General features: G+C 41.3%; 1 protein-coding gene across 1 annotated transcript in view; it reads right to left on the bottom strand.

Moving 5' to 3' along the window:
- Positions 1–17,886, bottom strand: part of ARFGEF1 (ARF guanine nucleotide exchange factor 1) — a 304,195-nt gene that overhangs the window by 103,276 nt on the left and 183,033 nt on the right. Inside the window, exons 11-15 of the mRNA XM_073631773.1 lie at positions 13,259–13,358; positions 12,991–13,130; positions 8,240–8,348; positions 4,307–4,508; positions 11–122 (exon numbers count right to left, since the gene is read on the bottom strand). Of these exons, the coding sequence (XP_073487874.1) occupies positions 11–122; positions 4,307–4,508; positions 8,240–8,348; positions 12,991–13,130; positions 13,259–13,358 (663 nt within the window). The remainder of the gene's footprint in view (positions 1–10; positions 123–4,306; positions 4,509–8,239; positions 8,349–12,990; positions 13,131–13,258; positions 13,359–17,886) is intronic.

Genomic DNA, 17,886 nt, shown 5'->3' on the forward strand with positions numbered 1-17,886 from the left:
GCATTCTTACTGAGTCTAATCGCTCCTCTTGATGCAGGAACTGAGCAATGTCTTCTGGAGTGTTTCCCAGCATTCCCTGCTCTTGCAAATACTGGATTCCCCTTTTTGGTTTCTTGTTAAATCTGCTCAGTTAAGGACAAAAGAAAATGCTTAGATATATAGAATTAATTATCAAGTGATACAAATATCCAATTTCAGCTTCAAAGAATGGGCTAAATTATTTTTAGACTTGGAAAAAATTGAAAGTCAGTGTATCTCAAACTTAGGCAATCATGAGCACAATTCAAAGGAGTTTAAATGCTATGATCAGGAAAAGGCTTTATACTTTCGGTACAGAGAAGCTGCTTTGTGAAGAAGGGTAGTGCACTCAACTAGAAGAAATATTAAGTCAAGTGTGTCATTGTATCTATCATTTCGACAATTTTTCATGCTTTTAGTATGCAGTTGTCTAGGCAGAAATAGCTTGTTACTAAGGCAGACAAACCATTAATATAAAAGATTTAAGAGATACTCTCAGTCAAAGGATAACACTGAAGACCCCAAGCCGATTGAGAATTCAGGGAGCAGAGGCTGACACAACTTTCTGCATAAAGAAGCTGCGACAGTAATGTCTGTAACCTAATGAGAGCATTGGGTGTATAAATGGTGGATTGCATTACCGAATCTCTGGAAACATATACAACTGCAAAGGATTCAAAGGAATTTTTTATTTTTGGGAGACACTTATCTTCAAATACAGACTGGCTTTCTACAGCAAGGCAAATTGAACAGCTATGATGAAGTGAAAAGAGCTCCAAGTAAATAAATATACCACTAAAGAGGGATTCCAGGTATGGATATTTTCTACATAGTTTCATTGGTCCAGTTTGGACCATTGTAATTATGCATATACCGTACCTGGCCAATGTCTCTGAAAACTGGAAATTGCTGAAGCAGACATTGCTATTCCAGTGATATCCCTTCGCTTCTGGGTCCCGCATTGAGTGGCTTCCCTGCTGCATTAGGAGCTCAGGAGGTTGGCTGCTCAGTACAGGCCCCATTCAGAGAATGCTTTTCATTTTCTGAGTGGATACAAAGCTTTCTTCATTTATTAAGAAAATGTGGCAAACCTTTTGTGTTCAGAATGCAGCAGGGCAGCCACTCGGCACCAGACCCTGAAGTAAGTGGAGATCATCGTTAATAGGGTCTACAGGGATTCCTAGTTTCCAGAGGCATCGGTCAGGTATGCTAAATGCATAGTTACATTGATCCCAGCTGTGTAACTATGTATAAAATACCCATATCTTGAATTCTTCCTTAAAATTCTTCCTTAAGATATCATAACTGAAGGGACTGCAGGAAACCAAGCCAATTAGTTGCTGCTGGATAGTGCACATCCAAATTTTTTTTGTATATTTTATTTTCGTTACTTTGGGATGAATTCAGTATATTAAGCTGTACTGATTAGCAGGATAGGACGACAGGTGCCTGCTTCTCATGAAAGTATTGGTTTGTCAGAAGACATTCTTCTGAATCAATACATTTGGAAATTATGATCTGCTGAATTACACAGACTGAAAAGAAAACACTAGACAGGTCCATCCACAAGTGATATTCCAATTCCCTAGACCCTAGAGAATAAAATGTCGATCATTGCAACTTTTTTAAGTCACACGGTATTTGTAAACATCCTTTGTTGCAGAAACAAGGGATGGTAGGCCCTCTTTATGGAGAGATCTGGGGTGAAAGCATCAGATCAAAAAAAAAAAAAAAAAAATGTTATGCTTAACCACTTCCCGCCCGCCCTATAGCGGATTGACGTCCGGGAAGTGGTTCTGTTATCCTGACTGGACGTCATATGACGTCCAGCAGGATAACATGGCGCTGCGCGGTGGAGCGGTGTGTCAGCCTGACACACCGCTACACCGACCTATCAGTGCCACCTATCAGTGCCCATCAGTGCTGCCTATCAGTGCCCATCATCAGTGCCCATTAGTGCCACCTCATCAGTGCCACCTCATCGGTGCCCATCAGTGCAGCCATATCAGTGCCCATCATTGAAGGAGAAAGCGTACTTATTTACAAAAAATTTTAACAGAAACAAAGAAAAACGTTTTTTTTCGAAATTTTCGTTTCTTTTTTTATTTGTTGCGCAAAAAATAAAAACCGCAGAGGTGATCAAATACCACCAAAAGAAAGCTCTATTTGTGGGAACAAAATTATTAAAAAATTGTTTGGGTACAGTGTAGCATGACCGCGCAATTGTCATTCAAATTGCGACAGCACTGAAAGGTGAAAATTGGCCTGGGCGGGAAGATGTCTAAGTGCCTGGTATTGAAGTGGTTAAAAAAAAAAAAAAAAGTTTACTTCCGCCCTAGACTGGACGTGACATCCTGATGTCGCTCTGGTCCTCCTCAATCATGGAGGTGAGGAAAGATGATCTGGTCTCCCCCCATCAGCCGTGTGAATTGTCAGATCATTTCCTTGGCTCGCCAATAAGGTTAAGCCCGAGAAACACTGGCGAGCAGCGGGAGGGGGTGGGGAGGACCTCTGCCGCTGCTTCTAAAAATGATCCAGCAGCTAATCACGCACTTGGATCGCTTTTACGCAAGGGAATCACCGGCTATATATATGTATTACAGTGGCCATTTGAAGTGGCTAGAGGACTCCAGCAGATTAATCAATGTTTTGGAGTGTCCACTTACTCTCACCTGGTGTAGAAAGAATGAGTGGGTCTTGCTTTTGCCGGGTGTGCAGCCGGAAGAAAGACACTACCTTGTTTGAAAATAACCTTGGCTTGGGGAAGAATTGAAATCTGCTAGGATGTTCTAAACCAGGGGTCCTCAAACTACGGCCCGCGGGCCGAATACGGCCCGCCAAGGTCTTTTACCCGGCCCTCACGGCCTTTCGGGCACTGGAGCCCCCACAACGGTCCGCCCGGAGAGATGCTTTCCCTGCGGATCCCGCTTCATAGGGGGAAACGGTACCAATTTTGGGCACTGTCCAGAGTGGGGGCGCAGAGACAGAGCCCGCTCCAGCATGGAAAAGCTTCACAAGGAGTTCATAGCGGTAAGTCCCGCGGCGCTCCTCTCACTAATCCCCGTGCACTGGACAGGCTGGCTGCATTACTGGGCACAGATCACGCTGCATTGCTGGGCACAGATCACGCTGCATTGCTGGGCACAGATCACGCTGCATTGCTGGGCACAGGTCAGGCTGCATAACTGGGCAATGGAGAGGCTGGCTGCATTACTGGGCGCAGGTCAGGCTGCATAACTGGACAATGGAGAGGCTGGCTGCATTACTGGGTACAGGACAGGCTGCATTACTGGGTACAGGACAGGCTGCATTACTGGGAGCAGGTCAGGCTGCATTACTGGACACTGGAGAGGCAGGCTGCCTTGCTGGGCACTGGAGAGGCAGGCTGCCTTGCTGGGCACTGGAGAGGCAGGCTGCCTTGCTGGGCACTGGTCAGGCTGGCTGCGCTGCTGGGCACTGGTCAGGCTGGCTGCGCTGCTGGGCACTGGTCAGGCTGGCTGCGCTGCTGGGCACTGGTCAGGCTGGCTGCGCTGCTGGGCACTGGTCAGGCTGGCTGCGCTGCTGGGCACTGGTCAGGCTGGCTGCGCTGCTGGGCACTGGTCAGGCTGGCTGCGCTGCTGGGCACTGGTCAGGCTGGCTGCACTGCTGGGCACTGGTCAGGCTGGCTGCACTGCTGGGCACTGGTCAGGCTGGCTGCACTGCTGGGCACTGGTCAGGCTGGCTGCACTGCTGGGCACTGGTCAGGCTGCGCTGCTGGGCACTGGTCAGGCTGCATTGTTGGGCACTGGTCAGGCTGCATTGTTGGGCACTGGTCAGGCTGCACTGTTGGGCACTGGTCAGGCTGCACTGTTGGGCACTGGTCAGGCTGCATTGTTGGGCACTGGTGAGGCTGCATTGCTGGGCACTGGTGAGGCTGAATTGATTCGGCCCCACAACAATCTGAGGGACAGTGGACTTGCCCCCTATTTAAAAAGTTTGAGGACCCCTGTTCTAAACAATAAAATACACAAGAAGCCAGAGGGTTCAACCATAACTGAAATATCATTTGTGGGTGCTTGCAGCATTTTTCTCTACATTAGGTCTTTTGTGTGATTTATGTTGGATTTTTAGCAATTGGGCAGGGTAGAGATACAACAAACTTTTCTAAAAGAAAATGTCATTTCTTCAGCTTTTCATGATTTTAGGAAAGTAGACTTTTTATTTTGGATAGGCTACAAAATCACTCTCATAAACAAGAACCACACAGGGTTTACCAGCAGCAGCAATCCTAAAAAGCAGCCAAACTTACAAATCTATTCCTTGCTCTATAATCTCTTTTTGCTGTTTCAAGACTTCAAACTGTTCCGGGTTGTCTGTGCCAGACATCTGTGTGCTGTAGCTGCCGATGCCTGAAGAGGTGGTAGAATCCAATGAGTTCAAACTTCCATATCGATTGATGGTCTCCGGGTGCTTGGTCTCATTGGTCTCCTGCTCTACAGGTTTTTCCTGCCCTGTAGAATAAAAAATACTATTGAACTGTGTGGGCATATGTTTCCCGCAAATATAAGGAAAACAAAGCATATATTACTTCTTTGCAGTATCAAAAAGCAAACACTGCTGATATACATCATAAATGTATTGCTGTGTCTCCAACACTAACAGAAGAGAAAGGAAACTCCAACTTTGAGCTCACTCTACTAATATAGGAAAAAACTTTTAGAGGGGACATTTTTTCAAGTGACTATTGTCGAAGGCAGGGGTATTGAATTAAAATTCCAGAAGGTCCTATCATTAAAACCAGCGGAGCTCCGAATCGCATATTTGTCCAATGATTCAGGTCCTTCACATCACAGCCCCCCACTCCTTTAATATCACAATCCCATTCTTACATCAGTGTCTTCTGCCCTTTCAAAATAGTGTTCTAAAGACCTTCTACACATCAACAGTCCACCATCAGTGTCCTCTGCCCCTCTCACACCACCCCCCAGAGTAATGTCCTTCTCTGCTCACTCCCCACAGCAGAGCTTACCGTCCCTTTACTTCACCCCACCTCACAATAGGGCTCTCCATCCCTTACATCACCCCCTCTGCCCCCTTCACCCCACACACACACACTGTAATGTGCTCTGCCCCATTACATCACCTCCCCCAAAGTTAAGCTCTCAACTTTACATCAAGCCTCCCCCATCCTTCAGTGGCAAGTCCTCTGCCCCCCTCAATCCGCTACCTGACAGGTACACAGAGCAGAGAGCGGAAGGCAGGACAGTTCGGGAGGGAGAGGCACAGTAGCAATGCATGGAGAGCGAGAGCTGCTGAAGTTAATTTTGCATATTAACGAGCTGGTGGTTAGTTGCTAAGACTGCTCTGTGTCCTACTAACCAATAACCTGCTAGTTAATCTGCAAAGTTATCTCGGCCAGCTCCTGCTCCCGCCCTCCATGCAGTGCTACTGTGCCTCTCGCTCCCGATCTGTCCTGCCTCATGTTCTTTGCTCTGCTGTGATTATGACAGCAGTGGAGCCAGGGCGACAGAACTAGCTCCTAAAAAGCATGATTGCGGGTCTGGATGGGACAGTGACTTGGTCCGGATCCAGGCCGTGGTCCGCCATTTAGTGATGCCTGGTCCAAGGCCTCACTCCTAGATGGCGTAGAATACCATAAGCCTGTGCAGGGCCATGTTTATTCGCACTGGAATGCATGGGTGTTCCACGCATTTCCATGCAGGCAGTCATATGTCTATTGGGACACAGCAACTACACACACACACTCACTGTGTCCAAATATGACATCTGTGTGAGTATGTGTCCCCCACTGTGTTTGGGGACACACACCAGTACCCACATGAATGTTATATTGGGACACAGCGGCTGCATCTATGCCCTGAAAGACCTCAATATGACTGACTGCATGGTGATGAACAGAACACCTGTGCATCCCCGTGCATGTAAACATGTCCCTGCAGAGGAATACGGTACTGTATGACCCATGTGAACAAAGCCTTTGAGGAGGATTTCCCATAGTTGCTAGATATTTTCTCTCACTTCCTGATGTGTAGAAATGATGGGAAATCTCTTAACACTTTCGCTGCCGGAGCCATTTTTTTTTTGCGCACATTAAAATGTACATTTTAAGTCTGACGATTAAACACCCCAAAATATTATATATTGCCGAAAGCAGAGACCCTGTAGAATAAAATGTTGCCGAATGCAATTTTTATGTCACACGATAACTGTGCTTCTGTTTACCAAATCTATATTTTAGTAAAAGATACTCAAATAATATTAGTGCACACAAACCGTATAATACCCATTTGCTTTGTAAAATATAAAGGATGAAGTTATGTAGAGTAGATACCAAATGTGCATCAAAATTACCAGGGTGTGCCAGGGAAATAATGAAAACCTACGGTACCCCAGATTGTCCATAGGCGATTCTTTAAAAACCTTTACAGCTCATCAATGTAGAGTTAACAATGAACGATGGTCTTAGAATTATTTCTCTCACTCCTGTCAACTGCACGTGATAGCATTGTGCAGGTGATAGGTTCTTTTTTAAGGAGATATCAGAGGTCTATTGATTGTAAACTCTTACAAGCAGGACCCTCTTAATCCTCTTGTCTTGAATTGTATTGTAGCTGTACCGTCTCCTTCTATATCGTAATGCGCTGTATCAACTGTTGGCATTACATATATCCTGAATAATAATAATAGACCCCTGATGACACCTGTGCATTTTTGGAAGCGGATCGTGCAGAGATTATGCTTGATAAGCCTCTCACTTTTCCTCTGTGGAAGCAGTGGCTGAGCTTACTTATGATACTGCAGGGAAAGCACACTGTACATAGTTTTTGAACAAGGAAAGAGTGCTCTAAAAAGTAATGCTAGCGGCTAACTAGTTGCTGGATTGCTTTAACAAGCAGCGAGAGGGGATGTCCCCCACTTCCACGCCTTTCTTAGGCTCTCCCATCCCATCGGGAGACCCAAGCGACCCTACAGGTATGCCTTAAAGTGATTGTAAACGATCACCTTGTAAGACAACCCATTCCGTTTAAAATAGAAATGAAAGGCAAAACATCTGTGTAGATTTAAAAAAAGATAAAAACATATATACCTTTTTTCCCTTTTATATAAGTGATCACATTCCCTCTGTTCTCAGATGCATAATAGCTGGGGGGGAAGAGAAGCAGCAGCACACTGAGCTTTAAAGTGAAAGGCTGTGCAGGCGAGACGTGTCAGGACAAGTCTGATCATTGGAGGAGAGCAGGCTGAGTTCCCAGCATAGCTAGAGAACTGACCACGATGTGTTCTCCTGTTTACTGTGGTCAGTTTTTAATAGGAAAGCAGAGGGACTGGCAGGAACATCAGGGATTTCACATAAAGGAAGCAATACAAAGACAACAGGATACTTTCACATTTTTGCTACAGCAGGCACATATCAGGAATATGAATCGTTGGGGGTAACAAACACTTTAAACTCAGTACAATGTTTCAAAAGGTGCACAGTGCTTTTGAATACACTGACTGCATAATATAGTTTATTAAATAGGTAAACTTAGCCTCTAATACCCCATACACACGATCAGATTTTCCAACAACAAATGTTGGATGTGAGCTTGTTGGCTGAAAGTCTGACAGTGTGTATGCTCCATCGAACATTTGTTCTTGGACTTTCCACCAATAAAAGTTGGCTAGCAGGTTCTCAAATTTTCCGCCAATAAAACTTTGTTGTCGCACTTTCCGATCGTGTGTACACAAGTCCGACGCACAAAAGTTCACGCATGCTCGGAATCAAGCAGAAAGAGCTGCACTGGCTATTGAACTTCCTTTTTCTCGGCTCATCGTACGTCTTGTACGTCACCACATTTGGAATTGTTGGCCAACATTTGTGTGACCGTGCGTATGCAAGACAAGTTGGAGCCAACATCCTTCAAACAAAAATCCATGGTTTTGATTTCGGAAAGTCCGATCGTATGTACGGGGCATTAGGAATCCTTAAAATAACTTTCTGGTGTCAGGGAACCTCTGCTAAAAATTTATATATCTACAAATCTTGATAAATTACGCTTGTGATCATTGGGAACAATTACCTCCTTACAGAGAGCTAAAAAGATCAAAGGTGTCAGTGGGAATTTTGAGAGGCAGAAATTGCTCAAAGAAGCCCCAGCAATCTCTGGAAAAACACTACTGTTCCATGAAACCCTGGTTAAGAAATCTCGCTCTAGGATAAGTCTTTGATAATACATACCCAGAGTAGTCTGAGAGTTTGGATTAACATATAGGTCTTTGCTCCACTCCACCATACATTTTAATATGGACACCAGGCACTCCAGCCCTTTCTTCCGCAGATTTAATTCCTTCAATGCAAAACACATTAGATAGTGTTAAAAAACACTGATACTCCGTAACAAAACACAAAAACATTACTGTCAGTTCTCTCTACATGAAAATGTCTTCCCATTAGCCTCTATTCTAGGCACCACTGGCAGGGAAATGATTTAAAATAAAGAAAAAGAATTGCGCTAGGTGCATAAACAATATATGAAAAATACTTATGTGGAAAAACTGTGAAGAGAGTCCTGCTGCTGAACACTATAACCCCGATACAAGGGCACAAAAGATAGATATAAAATGAACAGTGCAGCGCTGAACATATGTCACAAAATGTGAAATGTGATATGTCAATGAATCAAATAACCAACAATGGTGAATAACATCCAATGAAATGATACTGACATCAAATCGGCTGATATATGGTAAATCAATTAAGTGCTCATAAAATGTTGCAGAGACATGATAAAATATATAATAATTTAATTTATTTTGTAAAATATTTAAAAAACATATGTAGTAGCCAAGAATATTGTTAATGCCCTTATCTGTGTAGGTAAACTGGCTTTAAGCTTAAAACAAATCTGCGCATTGTCCATGCAGGGTAAATCAAAAGGATTGCTTTAACCCGCCCTCCACATTCTCCAGCAGCGTATATATTCGACTTTGCAGTACCAACTTTTTCTTGTAACTATGACAGCACCATGTACAGGGTTACACAGATACCATATACCAAAGCATCATATACAAATCCGCCCCATTTTAAAAAATTTTTTTTTTCTTTTTCTTTCACTTGCATATATTTATATAATCAGTAATCATTAAACACAATGCCATATATAGGCCCTTGGTGCCCAACTTGTGGCCCTTTAGCACTTCTTGTGTGGCCTTCTTGGGCCCTGCAGACACTAATCTTTATTTTCCTAATGCCCTGTTATAGCAGTGATTTCTAGCAGCTTCATGCAATATGTCTCCAGTAGCATGTCTTCAGTCTGCAACTCATAGCTCAAGTGGGAAAGTGGATAACCGCACACCTTGAAGAAATAAAACCCCAGCTTCTTTATTTCAACAATTACATTTTGACAGCAGCACAGCTACACCAGGAACACAGTTGACGCATTTCACTTGAAACGCGTCAACCATGTTCCTTGTGTAGCAGAGCTGTTGTCTAGATTTTAGTTGTTGAAATAAAGAAGCTGGAATTTTATTTCTTTGAGGTGTGTGGTTATCCACTTTCTCATTCTGTCACAGTATGAGCTGAATCTGCACCCTATTTACAGGGGCAACATAGTGGTGAACTGACCTAGCGCGGTGCTGATTTTGTTGTGCACGATAATTATTATACAGGATTTATATAGCACCAACAGTTTACGCAGCGGTTTACAATTTAGAGTGGGGACAGTACAATTATAATACAGTTCAATACAGAAGGAGGGCCCTGCTCGTGGAGCTTACAATCTAAAGGAAGGGAGAGGTGGTACGAAACGTAATAGCTGCTGGGGATGATCTGGAACTCCTACAGTATGTTCACTAACTCTGCAGTCTCCGACCATCTCTTGTATTATGTCCACAGGCTCTGACCATCTCTTGTATTATGTCCACAGGCTCTGACCATCTCTTGTATTATGTCCACAGGCTCTGACCATCTCTTGTATTATGCCCATAGGCTCTGCCCATCTCTTGTATTATGTCCACAGGCTCTGATCATCTCTTGTATTATGTCCACAGGCTCTGACCATCTCTTGTATTGTGTACACAGGCTTTGACCATCTCTTGTATTATGCCCATAGTTTGATTATATTCTGTTGTGCATCTCTGATAATGAATATTCAATGAATTGTATGCATGGCCCACTGGTGATGTAGGTAGCCAAACTTGAGGGTCACCATATAAATACAAGTGGACTGCCATTGATTTAGGCCGTCTAAGGCAGCCCATAGATGGGTTTTTTTTTTCGGTTGAATTAAAAAAGAATGACTCGATTTCCCTATCCACGCATTCGAGGTTGATGGGAAATCCTCCCCGCTGACCCTTTGTAAATCCATTACAACCACTTTAACCTACAGGTAAGCCTAGATTAAGGCTTACCTGTAGGTGCAAGAAATATCTCCCAAACCTATAAGGTTTAGGAGATATTTGCAGGAATAGCGGCACCGATGTCTATGGCGCATGCGCCGTAGACATCGGGCGCAGGCGCACTGAGCGTGTCGTTTCTAACGGCGATCATGCCGTTAGTGGTGGCACCAGCACGCATGCGTGGGAGTGACATCATCGCGGCTCCGGACAGTCACAGCACCGGAGCCACGATACCCGGAAGTCACTACGGGATAGATGGCAGCGTCGGAGGAGGCGAACGAGGACCGATTCCAGGGCTTCGATCTCAGGTAAGTAATTCATAATGAGCAAGTATGCTATGCATACTTGCTCATTATGCCTTTGCCTTGCAGGGTGTATTTTTTTTTTTTTTTAAGAGGCTTTACTTCCTCTTTAACCCGGCTGAATTTCAATCCATGTATGGCCAGCTTAAAATGTAAGATATGTTAAGGAGACTGTGTGCCAAAGAATAATGTAATTGGATAATGTTGACACATGACCTGCTGATGTATACGAACAGTAGACTTGAATAAACCCACTGTAATGTTACTATTTTCTTTGCGAGGATTACAATCCATTACACTAAAAATGTATTAAAAATCAACTTCCCTTTTCTTACAATCAGTTTTATTTTCTGTTCACTATAGACATTACTGTATGGAACAGCTGAATTTACCACTGCATGCTAACATTTTTATGTCACTGACTGTAAAATCTTTAGTTGCGTAATAACTTTTTTTTAATAAGTTAATAAGGGGTGTATTAATAAATGCATTGAAAGGAGCAACCTAAGACAGAGAAATAAAATAATGTATTTAACCGCTTCAATAATTGTCACTTTTACCCCCTTCCTGTCACTTTTTCAGCTTTGGGAGCTGTCAAACTTGGAATGACAATTGCGCAATCATGCAACACTGTACCCATATTACATTTTTATAATTTTTTGCACACAAATAGAGCTTTCTTTAAGTGGCATTTAATCACCGCTTTTTTTTTTTTTAGCAAAAAAAAAAAAAAAAAAAAAAGACAGAAAAAATAATAGTTTTTGTCAGAAAATTTTATAAATCATTTTTTTTTCTTCACTGATGTGCGCTGACGAGGCGGCACTAATATGCCACATTGACGGGCATCACTGATGTACACTGATTGGCATCACTAATGTACACGGATTGGTGTCACTGATGGGCACAGATTGGCATCACTCTTGGGCACTGTACTGATGATCAGTTCCCAGATTACCTGTACAGGTCTCCCCTGTGAGGAGATGCCGCTGATCGGCTCTCCTTGCCTCACACTGTCAGTGTGAGGTGAGGAGTGCCGATAAATGGGACTTCCGTGTTTACATATGATTGGCTGTGATTGGACACTCACATGGGTAAAGAGCCACGTCATCGGCTTTTTACTGAGATCGGGGTCGTGCCGTGTCCCCGGGCACGCAAGAGCGGTGACACTGGGGCAACGTCATATGATGTTGTCCCAGAACGAGAGGGGATCCTGCCCTCTGTCATTCTACTATACGGCGGGAGTTAAAAAAATAACAATCCCACAAATATGCAATAAGTATTTCTGCGAACAAACAGAAGCAAGTTTTCAAGAGATAAAATGGTGAACCTAAAACAAAAATAATAATAATTTATAATGATATGCCCTGGCAAAAAAGTGTAACCTTTTATACTTCTTGATATATAAACCCTAAAAATGTGATGCCCTGTGTCCTGTGCATACTTCTGTGTTATCTTGGAGAGACCTCCCTGCTCTTACTTTGCAGTACATAACAATCAATCCCTATGCTCTAGAAATGAGAAGGATGGGTGCAATTCAGTAATTTATCAACAGGCAGGGACACCAATTCTTGCAATTTCAGCTGACAAAAAAATATATCACAAGGAAATAAGGAGCTGAATGCATCCTGGACGATCAGCAGGTATTTTTCTGTACTTGGAAGGTCTCTAAAGGGATAAAGCATGGGGAAAGGTCTTCTAGGACAAGTCACAGGTCCCAGAAGACTGTGGGACCATTCACAAAGCGTGGCTCGGCTCACGCATGCGCAGTGGGCAGAAGGCTGTGAAGCCAAAAGTAGCGCAGCCAGTTGCTCACAGTCAGGATGCCAGCGCTGGGAACCAAAAGGCTAGTGAAGAACTAGCCTGGCTGAGGATTGCGCTGGATTCCTGGAAAGGTAAGTGTCCTTTTATTAAAAGTCAGCAGCTACAGTATTTGTAGCTGCTGACTTTTAAATATTATTTTTTCCCCAGAGTGAGCCTCCTCTTTAAGTACAACCAAACAAAAAAAGAAGACACTGCTGGAAAGGTCAAATACGGGACCAATTTATCTGGACTCAATTTTACAACGTTCATTCCATTGTAATGAGAAAACTAAAAGTTATAATTATACACACTTAGGTAAAGAGACAGAAGTCAATCACAATTCTTTACTCAAACCAGTGACTAGCTTTCAAAGCTAACTTTTAAATAACCAAAAATTAGGTGAATTTCTTAATTTAATGGTCTCTAGTAAAAAACCAAAAAAACAAAATCTCAACAGAGAGATTATATATTAAAAATGGTAATTACATACCTGAACATTTGACATGCCAAGTTCTTGACTGCCTCTTCCTTGAGCAATCTTCGAGAGATCATTAACTAATCTTTCAAAGATGTTGGCTGCGTTCAAGTCACAGTCATAATTGACATAAATATCCACCACACCTTGTGCATCTGCAGGAGACATTGAGCATTACATAGCTGATTACAGACAGTCACTTAGGCTACAACACATATTAGGCAGAGGAAGTGACAGTTGCTCAGTGTGCGATATGGAGGCAAGGCAACTGCTTGTTTCGTACCTGCGCAGATCCTTGTCAAAGTCTGAATAACCATCCATTTATGATCAAAAGAGCTTGTTGAGGTTTCCAGAATATAAAGGAAGATTTCTTTGAAGAAAACCTGAGAAGCAAACGTGAAGAAATGAATATACAAAATATAATGTACTGCAAATAATTAAGTGTTCTTGCATAGCAAGACCACTTACTGTTATCTCACATATATATTATTATTCTTATTATAGCCAAATTTTCCACCCTAACTCCTCCCACAGTTTTTACACTACATAGACAAGTAATATAAAGAAATGTGCGGATTGTTCCCGACTGGTGTGCTATTACTTTGTGGAATGTTTTGCCAAATGGTTCACGAAATATCATTGTTTTTGCGACAAAATTAGTCCCATAGGAATGAATGGGAAAATGTTCAAAACTAGAGTGGGAGGTGACAAAAGCTGACAACCCCATGATCATACCACCCTAACTCCTCCCACAGCTTTTAAATGACATAGACAGTAATATACCGAAGGTGCGGATTGTTCCCGATTGGTGTGCTATTACTTTGTGGAACGTTTCGCCGAATTTTTCACGAAATATCGTAGTTTTTGTGGAAAATTGGTCCCATAGGAATGAATGGTGAAATATTCAATGTCATTTAATTGGTGTGCTATTACCTTGTGGAACTTTGTGAAAAGCTGAAAAATACCAGTGTGAATCCGGCCTCAATGTCATTTAATTGGTGTGCTATTACTTTGTGGAACGTTTCACCGAATGGTTCACGAAATATCGTCATTTTTGCGGCGAAATTGGTCCCATAGGAATGAATGTCGAAATGTTCAAAATTAGAGTGAGAGGTGACAAAAGCTGACAACCCCATGATCAGCCAAAACATTATGACCGCCCCATGAAAAAAAAAAAAATATTTTTGAAAAAAAAATCATTTTTGAAAAAAAAATCATTAAAAAAATAATCATTTTTGAAAAAAAAAAAAATTTGAAAAAAATGTTCAGCTCTTTCAGCTAATGATGGGACTTCAACTGTTTTACTACTATTTATACTTTTTAAAATATTGAGCTTTTTAACACTTTTCACAGTTACTCAAGCCACTCCACCCAGTTACTCCGCCCACTCCAGTTGTAGAGGCAAGAACACTTTTCACAATTTCCCCAGAAATTGTAGCTTTTCTAGTTTTATATTGAAATATAGAATAAAATAAGATTAAGTAATAACAATAGTATTAATTACCTACCCCATTTCTGCTAAGCTTCAGCAATGTGAATGTCACAAACTGAGCACTCCACCTTGTTCTGCCTATATTTAAGAAAATGTGCAGTACTTCTGCACATATTATAGTAAATACCAAAGAAAATTAAAAATCCTTTTTCAGCAGGTATATATGTAATATCGCGTATTACTCATGTATTTTTGCTATAAGCTGATGGCGTATTAGTCTCCTATAAATAAGGTTTTCCCAAGCCTGCTCAGTAGGCTGATGAGAGCAACCTGTTTACAGAGTTCTGTAGCTCAAGCTGCAGTCTGCACAAAGAACTTAATGACTAATCCAGGTGACTTATGCTTCATCAGACAGCACAGTCCAAAAGTCTATTTGACAAGTTACTAGTATTCTGATTGCAATATACCGAATCCATTATGTGTTAAACATGTATTAGTAAATCAAAGATTGTATAAGTATAGTAAAAAAAAAAAACAGATATTAAACATAAATTAAAAAAAGGAAATAAAGATCACCCAAACCATTATAGTTTCCCCTTAAGTGTATTTTTTAGAAGATTTTCATATTGGGCAGAAAGGAGAATTGTGACAAAACCTCTCTGCAGAGTGAGGTAGCATTGAAACTTAGGTGTAAAATTAAGAAGTGTAAAAATGCAACAAATTTATAATGGAAGTGTTACTTCGCTTTGTAACACCTTCTACTTAAAACTTCAGGTCATTCTGCCCTAGCAAAATGAATAAAAAACTTTAGTAACAACTTAAAGGAGACGTATAGCCAAAGCGTGTGTTTAGAGCAAATGAGCTGGTGACAGTAAAAAGTAAATAATTGGCAACAGATTCCTCTTAAATATAACAAAGTAAAAGGTTTGTTATTTGACAGTTTTACCCTTTTTCAACAATGAAGGGTCAGTACGGAGTCGCAAAGAGCTGAGAGAGAGGAGAGGGATTAGTCACTCCTTGTTCAGCTGCATGTGTAATTTGAGCTTGAGCTACTCAACTCTGTAAACTACATCATACATGTAAAGGACCTACTGAGCATGGATGCAATGCTTTCCAGTCTCCTGCAGGAAAAAAAAATGCACATTTTTTTCTGCAAAAATATGTGCATTTATTTTTTTTTCTGTAAACATGAACTCATCCTTTAAGCAGCCATGAGCCATTTTCTTGTGTGGGATTACTGGAACAGAAGTTAGCTGTGTATTAAGAAAATTGCTCACCAATACAACACAAAAAAAACATTTTCTGATAACTCTGAAGTAATAATATCTTCAACAAATATTATCAACAGAAAATGAATTTGCTTAAACCAGTTTAGGAAAATTATGTTAAGTTTAAACTTAAAAAAACAAGAAAAAAAAAAAAACTTCGGCTTTACAAAAAAAGTAATATAATACATAATTACTTCACAAGCAGCATTGTAATTTAATTGACACTGTATGAACATAAAAGGCTATTAAAAATGTATTTTACAGAAGTGCCACTAGAATATTTATCACACAACACTTCCAAGTATAGTGGTTGTCTGCATCACCCCTAACCTGCCACTATAGCAATAAATTGTTCCTATAGCTCTGAAGAGAATATGATGAATGAAATTGACAATGCTATATTTGTATAAACTTGTTAATGTATCAATTATGGAGTCTATGGATCAACAGCATAAGGTTTGTAAAAATTGGTGCTGCACTGTTCTTTAAAAAAACAAAACAAAACTATGCTGCTAGAAGTAGTAGTACAAAGGTAAAATGATATAAATATATAAAAGACCAGAAAAAATATAAGAATAAGTACAATCAATATAGAGCACTTCTATACCCAATAGGTGCAGTGTGATATTCCACAATAATCGGTGGTAATAGCAAAGTGCAAAAAAATCATTCAATAAAGACTTAAGGCCAGATGTGATAAGTATCTTGCTGGAAACACTAAAATCAATATACAATCACTAAAAACCTCAATGGATCGTGCAAACAGGCAAAAAACATTGTGCAAAAAACAGCAATTAATAAATTAAATGTGCAACGTGCAATCAATATGCACAAAGATTGCAAATGCAGTGTATAATAAACATATAACCAAAATAAGTCCACTGTAAATTTGTGGAAATTCAACGTGTGCCAAATATATAAAATTGGACTGGGAATGTAGTCCAATGTGATTAAATCCTCTTTTTGTGGCTAATCAGAAAATGTGCAAAAAAAGTGCAATAAGGTGCTGAGAGCATGGGGGTGATCTCCTCTTCGTGCACAGGACACACAGTGATGTGAAGTGGCCTCTTACCTTGCGGGAAAGAGGTAACCGCATAAAGTTGCTGGTAATGGCTGCTTCTCCCTTGTACTCCTACCTGCCTCTCACTTAGATTCCTGGGCTGGATGGAGCTGTTAGTGGGTCTTTGTCTCTCAGTGGAGCAGGAGGGGGATTAAAGGAAAGAAGGGGCCAAATAGTGTAGTATTTCAATCAGAGGTTGTTTTTTATTAAAACAATGGTGAGGGTACTCACTTCACTTACAAGAAAAAAAACACACAGAAAACGTATCTCCTACGAGCGGCGAGCTCGTTTGCATATATCAGTCTTGGATGCCCATCCCATCCCTACGCGTGACATCACGGTCACATGACTTCATCAGGGGAATCTATTAATTGCTGTTTTTTGCCTATCTGCACGATCCATTTTAGTGATTGTATATTGATTTTAGTGTTTCCAGTAAGATACTTATCACATCTGGCCTTAAGTCTTTATTGAATGATTTTCTTGCACTTTGCAATTACCACCGATTATTGTGGAATATCACACTGCACCTATTGGTATAGAAGTGCTCTATATTGAATGTACTTATTCTTATATTGTTTCGGGTCTTTTATATAGTTATATAATTTTACGTGTTCATTTACCTTTGTATTACTACCTCTAGCAGCATAGGTTTTTTTTTTTTAAAGAACAGTGCAGCACCAATTTTTACATACCTTATTTCTATAGCTGTATAGGCTAGAGTTTGACCTATATTCGGTGCTTGCAGCAGTTCAACATTCATTGCCCTTTGCTTACATGGTAGCGCAGGAATAACTATACATTTCAGTATGGATCAACAGCATAGGCGTGCCAGGTGTGCCTGGGCACATTCTAATCACAACCCCTATTGCCTGGGCTTCCCCCTGTGTTGTGCCCCCCACCCCCACCGTGCTGCTGGCTTCCCTAATCTCCTCTCCCCCTGGCTGCTGCGGAGAATGTTTCAGAATGGAAAGTGGGGGAAGGGGCTAGTAAATATGTTATTTACTTTTCTAAATGAACACAGTGAACACACGCTCACTATGTTTATTCATAACTGAAGAATAGTGAACTGTTTATGCTGTTGACCCATAGACTCAATAGTGTTTACTATGCTTCGGCACAGAGCACTTTACGTTCATTCACTGTCCCGT

The sequence above is a fragment of the Aquarana catesbeiana genome, linkage group LG05 (genome assembly GCF_042186555.1).
Source record: "Aquarana catesbeiana isolate 2022-GZ linkage group LG05, ASM4218655v1, whole genome shotgun sequence".
NCBI lineage: Eukaryota > Metazoa > Chordata > Amphibia > Anura > Ranidae > Aquarana > Aquarana catesbeiana.